Raw genomic sequence first — 17,655 nt, 5'->3', positions numbered from 1 at the left:
GATCCGACTGAATTATCACTTTAAATTATCTTCCTTACAAATTTTTTTTCTTGGCGTTGGTTGTAGGATTAGTTTACAATTTCTAGAAATGGTGCTCGCTTCGGCAGCACATATACTACAATTTCTAGAAATGAAGAGCTACCAGTAATTGAATCGCAGTTTTAAAAAGAGAATAAAGAGTTTTGAGGAAAATAATGAGTTTTGAAAAATATTCAGTGACGAACGAAAAATCAATAGGCAAATTTTTATTAGCCTTCATACTTATAGAAACGTCTTCTGTAAAGCCTGTCAACATAGCACACTGATACAGCAGGAAAACTTTTAAAAGTTGTAGAAGAAAGGTTAACTGATTTCTCAGTTCAGGAACTATACGACATGAAGTCAGCATGTGAGTTTTTCCTGATAATTGTATGTTGCTGCCTGCTGCTCTACATTTTGACAGCCATTTCCATAGTTGCTTTCGTGAACAACAGAAATATTCTCTCTCTTTCTCGCCCTCTCTGTGCTAACAGCACAATCAGGCCTGCTGAAACAGGAAGCCTGGAGTGGGTTGTTTCAAAGCAACAACACTTCAAGGTACTGGTTGCTTATCAATAATATCAGAGAAGAAAATGTGGTAAAAGGGAAGTACAGTATTTTTCTGTCAGTGTCAGTGCCCTGTAGGTGCTTTGTTAGACGGTATTTAGGAGTCCTGTGGACTCTTTGCAAATATTCCTGCTTGTTTCAGTGTTACGATTGACTAGATATGTTTTCCTGACATACAGATTCAACTGTGTATTTATCTTAACCACATGGAGTTATTCAAGGATTACAGCAACGGTAGTCTTCCATTCAAACTGAGAACAATTGTTGGGAAAATACAGGGATTTTAGAAAAAGAAGAAGATATGCAGGAATTTCTCGCAATAAGTCTTTATAAATGAAAAGTATAGAATTACAGACAGTATTTTAAGCAGCATTCTAATATTTATTGTGTGGCTTTTCAGAGTAACCTCCCGATTGAAGCCAATTTAATAAGATAAAATGAGCCCAGGCTGACCTGATAGCAGTTGAATCCTCTCTCAAGTAAATGGTTACCTTTCTTTCTTTCTTTCAACAGTTTAGTTATATTATCATTGTTTTCTAATAAATATCTCCCTCTTAAGCTGCCACGTATAGTGGTATCACGTGAAGAGTAAACTTATGTTAAAAACAGTATTTTTTTGCTCTTTAAAAAGCCATAATTTGAAATGATATGTGTACATTTATTAAGAAGTAATAGCTTAGCAATCAGAGTAGTCCTTTTGGATAAATTCTGTTCTTTTCCACTATAAGTTGCATTTATGTACATCCTTAACTGATGGAAATCAGCTATGAAGAGAGAGCACGATACCTGCAAACAATTGTCCAGCACCATTTAGAACCAACAACATTTGAAGATTTTGCAGCACAGGTTTTTTCTCCAGCTCCCTACCACCACTTACCATCTGATGCCGGTAAGATGAAAAGCGAGTATTAGTTACTTGTCATTACTGGAACTTGAAATGCAATACCCTTTTGTTCTAAACTCTTAAAATAGTGTAGAAAACTTGCTTGAATAAAACTCCAGTCATTGAAATACGTTTTTCATTTTTTAAGAGCTGAATTTGGTCTATAAATTTAATTTATGCTTTCTTTTACCTAAATGCAGTTCCTTTAGAAGTCAACAATCTTCATAAAAGTACATGCACCACATTTTATCTGAGCTACTGGCCAGTGACTGTTGTGTTTCATGGGATCATTTCTGAAGTATCTGCAAAAGAAACACAAGTTGAGCACATACTCTTTCTCGCCTTTAGAGGATCAAATTTTATGGCCAAGAATATTGCCTTATGTCTATAATTTTACAAATACAGTTAAACTGTCTAGATTTAGAAGTGCTTGGTACAGTAAATTATTTTTTAATATTTAAAGACTGTAAAAAAAAATAAAAAATAAAATAAAGACTGTAAGAGGGTACTGCATTTTTACAATTAACTAATTTTGAAAAAAATCAGTAAGAAAATAAATTGACTCATGGCCTTCCTTTTCTGTGATACTTTGCACTCCTTATGATTGTTTCATTTATTTTATTTTCCCTCTTTAGATCATTAAATATCAGTTCTGTTTATCTGAAGGTAAGACAAAGTGTCAACCAAAACACCCTTTGTTCTTCCCCCATTTCCTTTTTTAAAAACTAGCAAGCACTAAGCTTGTAACTTAGACAATAAGCAAACTTAACATTGCCCTCATTCATACTAAACATTTCAGAAATTGTCACTAAATTTCTTCCAGAATTCTAGTTACTAACCCAGGTCTGCATGAAACACTAACCCTGGTTCTGGGATAAAAATAACTAATAATTAGAAGGCAGCCGTTGGTTGAAATTAGTTACACCTTCTTGTATTGACTTTTTTTGTTTCTCAGCATGAAAAAAATAGTACTACTGAGCTGAAATGGTGTGTCTTTGTATTTTGTAATGTGTTGCATTGTTACTGGATATCTTAACTCATCAGATACTTACTCTATTATGTGCCAAAGTACGAGGCACGTGAAATACAAAGATGACTATTTTAATGGTGTTCAAGGGAGCAGGAAAAATAAATATTTGAAGCTCATCATAAGAAACCTTCAAATTCTCTTTATGATATATAAGTTTTCTTTATATTAAATAAGTTTAAGAGGCATAGTAGTCCTTTTCTGGCCTAGTTTATTTTGGGAAAAAAAAGTTTCCATTCCTGTCATCATTTAATTGGCCATTATAAAAATAATCTTACCAAAAAATCTTAGAGCCCTTTCCCAATTAATATAAAAGACCTAGGAAAGAGGAAAATTATATAGGTTGATTCTTTTGAAAGAGAAAGAGGTTTAAAAAGTCTTCAGATTCACTTCAGTGGATCGATAATCTAAAATAACTCAGTTTGACATTAAGAGTGATGCTTTTTAAAAGGATACTAAAAGTAAATTAATAAACAAAATAAAAACTAGTTAGGTACAACTGGAAATTTCATTTTTTAGTAAGAGAATATCTGAAAAATACCAGACTACATTATTAAAATAGGTGTGAATAACACTTTCATATATCACATAGTCGAATCATAAGTTTCACAACTGAAAAATATTGATAATAAGACAATATTCAGATTAACTTTCCTCCTTACATTTATAAAAGCCATCAGTTTTCATGTTGTAGTTGTTTATCAACTGGAGTCCTTCATATACCTCTTCTTACTTAGTGTCCTGATACTGTGTATATTATCCTGCACATTTGGCCAGATATATAATATGGGAAGTAGTATTCTTGCTTTCTGAGACAGAGCAACAAAGTCAAGGTTCTGTTGGCTTCATTTTTCATGTATTTTACTACTTCATTAAAATTTCATTATCTCAATAGTAATGAAGATATGAATTTTAACATAAACTTAATACTATGCTACAAATTATTTTTAGGTAATTTTTTTAAGTTGTCTTTGCCCTTAGGAACCATTATAAAAACATGCAGTCTAAGTTTTTTTTTTTTTTTTTTTTCCATTTTATTTATTTTTTCAGCGTAACAGTATTCATTCTTTTTGCACAACACCCAGTGCTCCATGCAAAACGTGCCCTCCCCATTACCCACCACCTGTTCCCCCAACCTCCCACCCCTGACCCTTCAAAACCCTCAGGTTGTTTTTCAGAGTCCCTAGTCTCTTATGGTTCGCCTCCCCTCCCCAATGTCCATAGCCCGCTCCCCCTCTCCCAATCCCACCTCCCCCCAGCAACCCCCAGTTTGTTTTGTGAGATTAAGAGTCATTTATGGTTTGTCTCCCTCCCAATCCCATCTTGTTTCATTTATTCTTCTCCTATCCCCCTACCCCCCCATGTTGCTTCTCCATGTCCTCAAGATGTGGTATATATACACAATGGAATACTATGCAGCCATCAAAAGAAATGAAATCTTGCCATTTGCGACGACGTGGATGGAACTAGAGCGTATCATGCTTAGTGAAATAAGTCAATCGGAGAAAGACAACTATCATATGATCTCCCTGATATGCAGTCTAAGTTTTTAAAAGGATGTTTTTATCTGTAAATAACTCGGTCCAGTATTACTGTAGAAAAGATAAAATATTTTTATCAGCGTGGTTCTCAGTTCAACACAATATTAAAAAAGCAAAATATTTGCTCCTTCTAGAGGAACAAAAACATTATGACATCTGAAGAACGATTATCTTTTTCTTCTGGTCATCTCAGATTTTGATTATCCTATCATAAACCACTTCATACACATAGAACTCCCTTTAAAGTTGTAAGTCAAAGTGGGAGAAAGAAGTGAAATAAGCCCATAATAGCAATAGGGACCTGACTTATGGTTTGCAAAAATTACATAATAGTGTGAAGTTTTTTAGGTTCATTTTTACTTTTTTAGCATAATAATAAAATTTAGTTGTCACATTGAAGAAATGCATTCATAATTGCAATTGATAATCAACATTCAATTCTCCTATGCATATTCCATATGCATAATGATATGCTAAATGATAACAAATGCAATAATTTGAAATTAAGTTTTAAAGAAATGCCAGTGTGATCATATAATAAATATATTCTTTCTAGCCAGTCCTATTGTATAATTCCATTCTGTGGCATAGTGTGGAAAAATACCTTTTTTTTAAGTTTACTTAACTTGGTTCAAGATGATATAAAACTTGCTTTCTGGTTAACATTAATGTACCAGCTGTTTGAAGTGAAATCCAAGAGATTATTCTGGATAATATTTAGTATTATTTAAATAAGTATGGAAAATATTTTTGGTGTATCATAGTTGATCCATAAATTTCATAACTGTATTTTCTCAAAATGGACTCTGTGACAGTAGACTGATACTTAAGGGAAATTATTTTTATCCCTAAGGTCATTGAAGGAGATATTGTGATGTCACACTTTGTTGATCTCCTGTAACTACATTAAACCATTATTAGATTTTTCTTATCCTTTATTTAAAAAAAAAAATTACAGGAAAAAATCCCTTTATCTTTGTCAGGCATGTGTGTGGAAAATATCAAAAGTTTTAAGTGACCTCCTTTTTAAACTTTTTTTATATTTATGAACCTCTCTCCTCTGACTCTAAACTTTAAAGTGAAATTACTCCTTTCTTTCACCAAAGTACACTTGTAACCAGTTCAAAATTTAGATATTCTTCCCCAACATCACATTCAAGTCTTTTTTTTTTTAAATAAAATTCTAGAATGCCAGCAACAACAAGAAACAGGATCATGTTTTGCTGAAGGTACACAGTAAATATTAAATTGTCTTCCTCTATGTCAACATCAAAAATATACCTACGATTTCTTCCAGTATTAATGTCTTTTTTACTGTGATCAGCCACAAATATTTTGAATGCTTATGGTGTAGTATATCTAGAATTACCTCTAGTATTCTGTTATTTTAATTGAGTGAATACCTACCTTCGGATTTATTGTTTTTCTACAAATTAAGTTAGAAATTTTAGCACTCTAAATATTAGAGAGTTGGTTGGTGTTTTTCCTCTATTATGCATCTATATATACATACACACATAAATATATATGTATTTCTACATACAGAACAATTTAGGTTCCTTTAGGTTACATACAGGTTCCTATTTAATGAAAATTAGTAGTTAGATTCAGATATTTCTTTGCCATGAAAATAAGAGATAATTTAGATAAAGTGATGATGAAGAACTAGAGTAGCATCTAATCTTCATTCTAATTTCAGTTTTGCACTTAATTCACAAAATCTGTATTGCCACATGCAGACGGGATAGTATTATGATGGTCAGATCTGTCTCTTTGGCTCTTCAAATCATCAAAATTTAACCATTAGTTTAGATAACCTTATGAACTTGGTGTCCCTCTTTAAAAGTTATTTTAAACTTTCCTCCCCTTCCCAGGCTTTGAAATGATCTGAAAGAACACAATGTAGTCCTCAGAAGATAGTTATTTAAGTATATCCTAAATATTATGTTTTTGCCAATTTGTTTTGCCAATTTGCCAATTTGTTTTTTGCCAATTTGTTTTGCCAATTTGATTTTGCCAAAAATCGGTTTCCTTGAACATGTAACAAAAGCTATATATTTGTTTGCTTTGTTTTTAAAACAGATTCCTGATCATATTTATGTATCATATTTATGTATCATATTTATGTATCACTAGGCTAGCCTGAAATTAGAAGCAGCCAAATTGTATCCTGTTTTCAGTATTTTGAACTTGAAAATTTGGCTTATTATGTGTTGTCTGAGAGGCAAATAATATCAGTCTTAAAGTCCCATTAACCTTTTGTGACAATAATTACTAGGTTCAGTTTCCACACAGAACATTCATTCAGATGTAAAATTTTTGTAATGAAAATAATAAAAGAATAATTGAACAATTACTGAGTGCTAGGCACTGTGCTAAGTACTATACATACATTCTCCCATTTAATCTTCATGCAGTTCTATGGGAGGGTGGGGGAGAAGCTTACCCAGAGTCATCTGAAGCCAGAGTCTGACTTCAGAGTCATGGTATTATATTTACTATTACTTATGTACTTACCCATGTAATCTAAATATTTTCAGTCCCTTCTTGCTGTTGAGAGAGAGAAATTTCCCTACAACCTGTCATATTTACAAGTTAGAAATTGTTGAAGCTTTTTTTTTATTTTTAAGATTTTATCCATTTACTTGACAGACAGATCACAAGTAGGCAGAGAGGCAGGCAGAGAGAGGAGAAGCAGGCTCTCTGCTGAGGAGAGAGCCTGATGCGGGGCTTGATCCCAAGACCCTGGGATCATGACCTGAGCCGAAGGCAGAGGCTTTAACCTGCTGAGCCACCCAGGTGCCTCAAATTGTTGCAGCTTCTTATTTTAAGATTTTATTTTTTTTTATTTTTTTTTATTTATTTGACAGAGAGAGATCACAAGTAGGCAGAGAGGCAGGCGCAGAGAGAGAGAGAGAGGGAAGCAGGCTCCCCGCCGAGGAGAGAGCCCGATGCGGGACTCGATCCCAGGACCCTGAGACCATGACCTGAGCTGAAGGCAGCGGCTTAACCCACTGAGCCACCCAGGTGCCCCACAGCTTCTTATTTTAAAAGCTCGACTTTTCTACCCACTGGAAAAAAAATCTTTTTTTTTTTTTTTTAAATAGCTAAGGTTGCCATGGGAGAGGTATGAGCTTTGGAATTAGACTGATCTGGATTTAAATCCTAATTCTTTCATTTATTATCCACAAAACCCAGTTTCTTTATTTGTAAGGAGATAAAATATGACAAGCTCTAGACTAATAATATGTTCTAAGTCTGCCATAATGGCAGTTTTTGAATATTTTCAAAATTAAACCACTTTGTTTGCCTGTATTCCTGTACTGTTTAATTTTAGGGGTGCCTGGCTGGTTCAGTCAGTAGGGCATGTGACTGTTGATCTCAGGGTCATAGTTCAAGCCCCATATTGGGCATAGGAATTACTTAAAAAAAATAAATCATAGGGGCGCCTGGGTGGCTCAGTGGGTTAAAGCCTCTGCCTTCGGCTCGGATCGTGATCTCAGGGTCCTGGGATCGAGCCCTGCATCGGGCTCTCTGCTCTGCGGGGAGCCTGCTTCCTCCTCTCTCTCTGCCTGCCTCTCTGCCTAGTTGTGATTTCTCTCTATCAAATAAATAAAATATTTTTTAAAAATAAAATAAATCAGGGGCGCCTGGGTGGCTCAGTGGGTTAAAGCCTCTGCCTTCAGCTCAGGTCATGATCCCAGGGTCCTGGGATCGAGCCCCACATTGGGTTCTCTGCTCAGTGGGGAGCCTGCTTCTCCTCTCTCTGTCTGCCTGCCTCTCTGCCTACTTGTAATCTCTGTCAAATAAATAAATCTTTGAAAAAATAAAATAAAATAAAATAAATCATATATTGTTTCCTTTATGACATCAGTAGTGGTACATACATGCTAATCTTAATCACTAATCAACTACTTTAACAATATTAAAGCAGTAAGATTACTGGGGTAGTCGGTAAATTTTAGTAAGGTTATATTTTGTAGGAATATTAGCATAAGAGTGGATAAATTCTTTAACTTCCTCAAAACTAAACAGTATATTGTGTTTTCCACATTTCAGTGGTTATATTTTGTAAGTGGTCATTTTCTTCAAAAATATTTCTAACTTCTGTCCCTTCTAGTCGTTATCTGTTTTGATCCAAAGTCTATTAAATTTTATTCTTATCTGTTTGATAGCTTATTATATAGCTACACTTACTGTGTACCTGCTATGTGCCAAGATCTTTGCATATGTAGCCATTCATCCCTCACAACTTTGAAAAATACTACTATTGTCTCCATTTTACAAAAACAAAACAAAATGAAAAATCTTTTGGATGAGTTTGCCCAAGATCCAATGGCTAGTAACATGCCAGATTTGGCATTTAACCTGGGCCTGTCTAACCCATGCCCATGTTCTTCCTAACACATCACAGTGCCTCTTAATTCAGTATTCACTGGAACTACTTTCAAAGTCACAATATTTTTTTAAAGGGTATTATTTACCCAATAACTTCAGTAGTTTTAAACCAGTCATACCTGTCAGCAAGCAGTACAAAGCCACAATAAAGAACAATCCACTGAGTTCCCTTTTATAATCTGTATAGACTCCCAAAGTTATATTCAGCATGTTACTTGTAATAGTTCATTGTAACCAGTGCACAATATATGAATCAATTACACCATCAAGATAAACTGTGTACTGACTACTACAAGAATGTTAGAGATACAGTATGAACAGATGTAGGAGCCCACAGATACTTGCCACTTGAGGATATATTAATAATTGAAGTGATTAAATAAAGCAACATTCTTTATGACTCATGTGATAGAAATCAGTACTTGGGCAGAATAGGGTGTGTAATGAAGAAGGGTAGGTATCACTGTATTCTTCTACATCTAAAACTGAGATCTGTCCTCTGGAAAGTATGGAGTTGAATATGCTGAGTATATACCACAAATATCATTTGCCAAAACATGAGGAGGTACTGATAAGCTGTATATCACACACACTAAAAAACCTGATTTGACTCTCAGTTTATTGACGGGGGATTTCAAACTGCAGGCAGTAAGGGAGGCATGGAGAAATTGCTGTTTTTGAAGAAAATATTCTATGATTTTGGCATCCTCTAAAGCAATATTCTCCAGTAAAACTTTTTCTATGACGATGGAAATGCGCTATAGCTGCACGGTCCATTTTGGTTGGCTCTAACCACATGTGGCTGCCCAACACTTAACATGTGGCTAGTCCACCAAGGACCCACATTTTTATTTTTACTTAATGTTAATTTCTAATTAATTTTAATGTGGCTATACTGGCTGTCTTGGACAGTACAGCTCTGGAGATTTTATGACTTAGTGATTAGGATAACCTGTCCCCCAGTATAATGAACACTTTAAAAGATAGATGTTTATAGAATCTCTCATAGACTTTTTTTCTTTTCTTTTTTTTCCTATTTGAACTCGTTAGTTGGTAAGTATAACATTTGAATTTACAAAGCATTGTCCACTGTGAAACACCATCACCCTAATGCATTGCATGCCCAATTTCATAATAAAAACTTGATTACTCTTTTCTCTGCTCCTTGGTTAACACCTGTACAATTCTGCACTGTGTCTCTCATATCTGTTATCTGTCTTCTCTTTTGTTTTCTCACTTCTGCTCGCTACTCCATTTCTTCATTCACAACAAAGAAAGAAATGCAGTGATAGTTCTCTTCCTCCCAAAACCTCCGCTAGAAAACATTGGCCATCTCAAGGTAAACAGCCATGGGAAGGCCTCTCATGATTGGCCGGGAATAATATGCATATCAGAAAAGCATGAGCTACCGCTCTTCACCTTCCTTCTGCCATCCATCCGCAGTGCTTCCCTAAAAAGGGCCATGGATTCATATTCTCCTCTAGGTTTTCCAGTATGGGTCCAGTATGAACCAATTCAGATCTTCAGGAAGAGTAAAGGTGAACAGAAATATATTTCCTTCTCCTTGTATTTTGAAGGCCAACCTCATTTCAGTTAGAAAAGAATGTTGGAGAAATTACTTTGAAAAGAAATTCAATTAATGTGGATTCCAAGTAGTGAGAAAATACAAACATGTTTGTTCTTAAGTATGATTATATCATTTCACCTTAAAAGCAGTTTGAAGGGTTCTACCAAGATAGATTCTTAGTAATATATCTCTATAAGATCAGTACCCCTTATTGAACAGTTTTGATTGTTTAGTAGCTATAACTTCAATTTAGGCACAAATGTCTCATTAAATGGAAGTGTTAGTATGATTCTTTCTGTGCTTGAAATTTCTATGAGGTACTACATTGGCTAACAAACATGCCAAAAGTTTTCCTGCAGAGTGAGGAGATACGTAATAAGCCTGCAACCTGTGTGATGTGTGTGTTTGTGACATAGAGAAAATGTTCATATACGTAAGGCCCAGAAAATCTGGATTCAAGTGCTTTAAAATACACAGAATTTTTAAAATTGTATGTTTGCAGATTTTGGTGTGGGCTTTTTTTTTTAAGAGCTTTTATTTTTAATGTAATTTTTATACTACGTATTTGGGAGCCTACCATGTGCCAAGTTTTGTGGCATTACTGTAAGAGAATCATAATTCATAGAAATAAAGTGCAGAGGTAAAGAACTATTTCGTAAATGATGCACAAAATTTTCCAATTTGAATTTGTGTCTGCTTCTAAATTTTTGTATCTTTATTCTACTGATTACCTACTTGCTGTGAGTAGATTAGAGTAACTACAAAAATTTAAGTTAAGGAAAACAAAAGCATTGCTTATCTCTTAAATGGAGACATTTTGAGGGGTCAATTTGTCTTTTTTTTTTTTTTTTAATCTAAATTTCAGATAAGAGTTCTTGTGCTAGTCCTTCTCCCAGGAATTTATCTTGCTCCTTTCTCAAAGTGTATTTAAATACCCAGCATAGTGTTGAATTCCTTTTTGGAACCATTTGGTACTACTAATTTCAAGTTTGAGCAGTAAAGGCCCTTTTCTTGGTTATACCCTGTACCCCAGAGACAGGAATTGGTCCTTCTCACCTGCTTCTTAAGCCCTTCTCTGCATGTAATGATGCTTTGGATTCCTGTTCTGTCTGGCCCAAAGATTTTGCTTCCCATTGCTTTTTTCCGAGGAGCTCTCTGATTAGTTCTGGCTCTGGAAATAATGATTGGTGCTTTCTTGCTAATATGATTACCTGAGCTACGAGATTACTGGGGTTTAAATAAAATGTTAGTAGGCTGTTCTAACAGGCAAGTTTTGCTCGTACTTTTTCCCTTCAAAAGACTTCATTAAGGGTTGGGACCTATGCTACAAATCAGTAGCAGAGAGATTCTTTCTTACGAGATGAGATGCCGGACAACTTGGACTAATGCTCTTGCTATTTCCCACAGGCTCCTACCCAGAGATTCTATCCAGTGAAACTCCCACAGCAACGCAGGTAGATGGGGCTGACCTGGCCTCTCCAATGTCTCCTCGATCTAGCAAAAGCCGCATGTCCATGAAGCTGCGTCGATCCTCTGGTTCAGCCAATAAATCCTAAGGAGACAAGCAGCCTAGCAGTGTAATCAGCAGTAACCACCTTAGCATGAACATAGTGTTAACCCTTTCAGGCCTTCATGTTTGCCATAACATGCATGTTTCTTCCTGAACATTTATTTTAGAAAACACTGGATTTAAATAATTTGTAACTTAATATTTTAGATTTGGGTTGTTTATTCAGTTCTTCCCCCCCCCACACACACACACTCTAAGCTGCCATATTTGGGGGGGGTGGAATTTTATTCCACACCCTTTACCTTCCTGGATAATTATGTCTAAGCAGTTTCACTTTTAATTTCATGATTAACTTTGAGCCAAACTACAATTGGACAGATAGTCTCATTATTATATTTATTGTGCCCCATTGCAACTTTATGGCTCAGTAAATATATAATTTTTTTACAAATGTAAATTTTTAAATTTAAGCATTTGTAAAGTTACAACAAAAGTTGCAAATCTTAATAATAGGATATTATGGATTATTTATGTTATGAAATTAAAACACTTAAAATAAATGGTCTTTTAGCCTCTCAAATTCCAACTGACATAATTTTAGCATTAACTTTTTCTTCCCAAAGCAATGCCTCATTTCTTGGCTCTGCAGATGATGCCATGATATATCTCATATCCAGAAAAATCACTGTGCTGACCTTTGATTTATGTTTAGCTTCCAAATATTTTTCTGATGTTTTGCTTTTTAAATGGTATCACTATTAAATGCCATTTTTGTTTTGAGATGGTGGCCCTGTATATTGGCTGCTGGATCCTGGTATATCTGTGTTCTTTCCTGAGTACCAAAAAGAGGGTAATTGAGGAGGATGGAGAGAAAGAAAAAAAAGAAAGAAAAAACTTTTCTGATACAAATGTGTTGCTTAAATTATGTGTATTTTGAAAGAAAAGGGAACATGACCCAGGAGTCTAAATTAAATCTAATATTAATACTGAACTTGCTGGTGCAGGTTGCTATTCATTCCACCCTCCAGAAATATTTTCCTACAGTAAATAAGCTGCTCACATTTTGTTCATATTTTGTTTTGAATGGACTTCTCCTAAGGAAATGTAGCATGACATCAGTACTAACTGCATGTGTAAATACATCATACGGTCAAACTATAAAATATAAATTATGTATCATCATTCATGTAGTATCTACAAATTTGTAACAGTGAAAGAAAAAGATATGGTATTTAATAATACAATAAAAATATTCTTATCACTTACATCTATGACATTTATATTTCTCTTGTCTATTTGTCTTTAATATGTTTTCAGACTTAATAAGCAGAACTATATGATTAATGGAGAGATATATAAGCATAAACCTAGGTTATCTTAGCAAGTCATGAAAAAGGAATTTGAATTCCCTTGTTAGGATATACCCCAACTTCTCAGAGATTTTACCATAGTCACTAAAAATGCAGGCAATTTTACCTTCATAACGGCTAGCCGGAATGTTTACCCAGTGCACTTGGTTAAAGCATCAATTAATCTTAGACTCATGCTGCTTTGATTTTTAAATTTTCAATTTCTCTTATAATGCACTTGTGGGGGGGGGGGACCTTTTGCAGACAGTTTCTAAAACCACCTTCCAGAGTTCTGTGCACTTAAGTTTTTGTTTTCTTAAAAATAAAAATAGATTGCTATGAAACTGTAGAAAATAAAATCTATGAATGCTTATGGAGAAAATAAACAGAGTCCCTGAGAACAAGGTTAAACAATACAGACAGTTTCCCACAACCAAGGTGAAGAATTCAGAAAGGAAAATCAAAGTAACTGCTTACACATTTCTATGGTGCTTTCATTTTTTAAAAATGAACAGCTAATGGATTCATGATATATAAAATTGAGTAAAAATACCAACTTGGAAATAGTGAAGTTAATTTGCATGGTTAACGTGATTTTTTTCATCTTTAGATAAAACTGCCTTTTTTTCCCAGAAAAAATATTTATATTTTCTGTTGACATTTTTAGGTAGTAAAGTATCTTTAGATTTAAAGCCTTTTGGAGCTCAGTCTGTGCAAGCCATACTTCAAAGGAATTTTCCCATTGCATTTCTGCACCATTACATTCATTGACAAAATATAATTTTTCCTGTCTGTATTCTGTCTAAATGGGTCACTAAGATCCTAAAGTAGGATACCGGCTTTGGGGAGATAAGAAATGTGACTTTGAAAAATAGGCTGTGTTCAATGAAATTCTCAGGACAAACACAGAACACAAAAAGCACCAGCTATGTACATTTATTTGGTGGTAAGCATCTTACAAGTATGGGCTATCTGTCAAGCAATACTCAGCCAGTGTCCCAAACTCTGGCTATTAGAGCATGGGTTCAGAGTGTACACTGAATATGGTTTACAAAAATTCAAAAACAGGTTGCTGCTGAAAAATGAATATTGGATGAATTACCATTCAGTTCCATAGTGGATTATAGATACTAACATCTTCCTTAAACTGAACATAGTTTCATAAATAACACTGCATGAGATTTACAACAGAAGGGTTAAACAATTTGAATGAAACCCTATTAAAACAGTCAAACTTCTGGAAATGAGTTGTATTTCCAAAAAGCTGTTAAAGTTTTTAAGTATCTCTTCCTGAAAACACACCAAAAAAGCTAAAGGTGAGAATTTTGGGGGTGTCCCAACTCCCTCCAAGTAAAGTGCCACCCTCCCCACCTCCAAACACTAACTTAAGAATGGACTAATACTTGAGAAAAGGAACGTTTACAGAGAATAGCCACATCCCCCAAAAGCACAAACATCCTCTTATATTTCCTGCCCACAGGCATGGGTCTTAAGTGTTTCCCCACTTCCCCCCGGCCCCGTTAAGTTTGGCACCAATCACATAACTTTGAATTCACAGAATATACAATGCAAGATATCTGACCCTATTGAGACAGAAACTACATAGGCGCCTGCGATGGCAAGAGAGAAAAAAAAAATTAAGGACTACCATTTTTGGTAGCTAGAATCCTTTGTAGATATTGAGACATGCACGCATTCACTACGACTTTCCATAGGAATTACAAGTCATATAGGATTCATTAGGGTCTCCAGAATGGGGGGGGGGGGGGGGGATCCTATTTTCGTGGGGAAAGCAAGAAGGCTTTAAAGTGACGGTCCTTTACCGCGAATGTTTATACCATATACATACCTGCTCTAGAGAGGGATTTTACATTTCGCTGTCCGCTTCTCTGGCGGAACATGGACTACTGGGAGTTTTAGGAGAGAAAAATAGAGGCAGGAAAGAGGGTAAACTTGCAAATTCAAGAAATCCCCACAGAAATTCCCATTATGTTTCCTCCAAGGCCAACCGCACAATCTTCCTCATCTTCCTCAACAGCCAGGCCGCAACGGCATCTGCAGCAGCAGTACCTGCCGACTTTCTGAGGGGTGGCACTTATTTATGTGCCGGGTCAGCCCCGGGGAGCTAAAAAAAGTGGACGGGCAGTGCTTGCACGAGAAAATTTGCTGAGCACTCCCGTCGGATTCTCCACCTGGGCTCGGTGCTTCAGGCGGGGGCCCAGCCAGAGCAGGCAGGAGCAGCTCCTCGCGGACCGCGTGCCACAGCCGGTGTTTGTCCCTGATGTCTGCGGACGGGAAGTGCGCCCCGCACAGTGGGCAAGCGAAGGCGAGTGGGGCACAGTGTTCGGAGCCAAAGCCCGGGGCAAGTGCACGAGCGGAGCCTGCCTCGTGAGTGCCTAGGTGCTTGCGCAGATAGGCTTGGCGACGGAACTTTTTGTGACAATATGGACACATAAAGATCTCGGGTCCCCCAACACCACTGGCACTACCTGGCCCAGGCATCCGGCGCCCCAACACCCCCTCCGTATAGGGGACCTGAGGCAGCGGTGGCTCAGGGTGGGACAGCACCGGGAGGCTCTGGTGTGGGGCGCTGTCCTGGTGCTGCTCCGCCCTGGAGCTGTCCCTCGCCTGCAGGTGCTGATCGGCCCCTCGCTCTGCCCGGCTGTTCTCCTTCCCCTCCGCCAAGAAAGATGCAACAGCCCCAGAGTCTGGGGAGGTCGAGGAAGACGAAGGAGGCGGCTTCCCGTCGGCTGAAGACACTGTGGCGGCATTTGCCGCTGCGGGACGTGGTTTGTGCCAGCGGCGATGGGAGGCGAGGTTCGCAGGGCAGCTGAAGACCTTGTCGCACTCAGGGCAGCGGTACTCGACACGTACGATGCGGGAGCAGCGGTGCTGAGCCAGAGCGAAAGGGTCCGCGTACTGCTCCTTGCATAGCTGGCAGATAAACTCCCCCAGTGGCGTGCGGCTGCCCCCCAGACCCCGGGATGGTGCTCCGGGCTCCTCCTCCTTGATCTTCAGGCCCAGGACAGGGGACGTGGTCACTTCATCGGTGAAGTTCAACTTCCTCATCGCCTTTGGCTTCTTGACTCCAGCGGCCGCAGGTCCAGACATGCAGCCCGGAGGTGCCTTGGCACGGCGCTCATTGCCAGCGGCCCGCTTCAGGCCATGAAGAGTGGCCGAGAGGGGCGCAGGGTCTGGGTGGAACTCTGGCTCTGGGAACGGTGCCCGAAGCGGCAGCAGGAACTGCTGCCCCGAGGTCGGCGCAGCTGCTGGTGCCGCCGAGCAGGAGAAAGCAGCCACCGCAGCGGCACCCCCAGGGAAGGACTCTGCAGAGACCGGTGAGCTGAGGCAGCGCTCCAGGAATGCCCGGCGCAGCTCCGCGCCCGCCGGCTTCGTGGGGCTGGGGCTCGGCCCGGGACCCTCCCTACCATCCGCCCTCCACTCCGCAGCACCTTCCTGCCTGCCCTCCCCCGGGCTCACCCCAGCCGCCCGACAGGACGACCCCGACAGTTCACGGGCCGCCGCTGCCTCCTCCAAGGTGGGGGGTGCCACCTGCTCCGTACTGGGCTGGGGGGCATCGGAAGCCTCCTCGGGGAAGGGCGGCGCCCCCTGGGGCCCCAGCCTGGGGAAGCCCCGCTCAGCTAGGCGCACTCGATATGAGCCGCCTGTCCGTTTAGTTCGCTTTACCAGGAAGCCCCTCGGCATGGTGGAGTCAGGAGTGCTCGGGGGTGGGGGGGGGCAAAGAGTAAAGGGGGCGCCGCGGGGGCTGAAAGCTGGCGAGCACCGCAGCTACCCCAGCTTCGCCACAGCCGTCATGCGTGGGCTGCCTTTATAGCTGAGACTCTGGCCGGGGGACCACCGGTCGCCTTCAGGCAGGACCCGCCAATCAGGAGTGGGAGCGGGCGCCAGGGGCGGGGTTTTCGCCGGGCTGGGCTCGCCAGGGTCCGAGAGGCTGGCTGCGGCCGGCGCCCCCACCCCACCTCGCAGCGACCTGCCCCAGCAACTGGCCTAGAGACTGCCCGGGCCGCCTCCCCCGCCGCCCACCGGGGGGACGAGGATAAGAAAAGGTAAGATTCCAGAGTGTGATTAAGCTCGGCACTCACCGCCGCAGCTGCCTCCAGGGAGGGACTGTCCAGAGAGCCAGGCAGAGAGGCAACCGATAGGCGCCCTCCTTGCGGGCCGGGACCCTGCTGCCCAGACGCTAGGGACTCTGATGGAAGCCGAGAGGGAGGAAGTCGAGAGGAAGGGGCCGCGGGCGGCGCGTGCCAGGAGGCAATCGGGTGGATGTCCACAGGGGAACGGGTTAACGTGCTCTGCCCTTATTGAGCTGATAAGAAGCTGCGACCCAGCGGCAGGGCGGCTAAATCCACCGCCCTGTGCCTACACTTGACGGTGGGAGCACGTCTGCCATCCAGTATCGATCGACACTGCGCGCGTCTGTGATACTATGAGAATTCATCTGGGAAGAAGGGCTCTCAGTGCGGGAGATCGTGCGTGCTGGCAAGCCTCTGGAGCTCAGGACGCCAGCCGGCTTCTGGACCCTGGTCCTCAGGGCTTATAAACGTCCCCTCCCTGGTGGGAAAGGAGTTGGGAGGGGAAAGTAGGATCTAATTTTCGACTGTCCTCATATAAAGTGGTTTCTCTGTTCACACGTTCCACTTGTACTACCCAGAGACATGACTTAGTGCCTAACTGACCTGTTTAGCATGGAGTGGATTGAGTGAGAAATACTAGCAGAATCAGGATTACATCTTCTTCCCCTTATACAAGGAATACTTTGAAAAAGGTGTGCAAG

General features: G+C 39.6%; 2 protein-coding genes across 14 annotated transcripts in view; one reads left to right on the top strand and one right to left on the bottom strand.

The window, feature by feature from the left end:
- Nucleotides 1-12,756, top strand: part of RALGAPA1 (Ral GTPase activating protein catalytic subunit alpha 1) — a 265,994-nt gene extending 253,238 nt beyond the window's left edge. For 5 of the 13 annotated variants that reach the window (XM_046007925.1, XM_046007922.1, XM_046007930.1 and 2 more), the window contains 4 exons: nt 1,350-1,474; nt 5,507-5,509; nt 9,919-9,972; nt 11,409-12,756. In XM_046007925.1, coding sequence (XP_045863881.1) covers nt 1,350-1,474; nt 5,507-5,509; nt 9,919-9,972; nt 11,409-11,557 — 331 coding nt within the window. In that variant the 3' untranslated portion in view covers nt 11,558-12,756. Of the gene's footprint in view, nt 1-1,349; nt 1,475-2,103; nt 2,135-5,506; nt 5,510-9,918; nt 9,973-11,408 lie in introns of those variants that run through there. The other 8 variants (XM_046007923.1, XM_046007931.1, XM_046007934.1 and 5 more) reach the window with 5 other exon arrangements.
- A 2,034-nt stretch (nt 12,757-14,790) lies between these two features.
- Nucleotides 14,791-16,565, bottom strand: INSM2 (INSM transcriptional repressor 2). The gene has a single exon (XM_046010414.1). It carries the CDS (start codon nt 16,563-16,565, stop codon nt 14,892-14,894), a length of 1,674 nt encoding a protein of 557 aa, XP_045866370.1. The 3' UTR covers nt 14,791-14,891.
- Between the last annotated feature and the right edge of the window lie 1,090 nt (nt 16,566-17,655).

Source organism: Meles meles, chromosome 6, assembly GCF_922984935.1.
Source record: "Meles meles chromosome 6, mMelMel3.1 paternal haplotype, whole genome shotgun sequence".
Classification (NCBI taxonomy): Eukaryota; Metazoa; Chordata; class Mammalia; order Carnivora; family Mustelidae; genus Meles; species Meles meles.
This window is presented reverse-complemented; position numbering and strand designations above follow the sequence as displayed.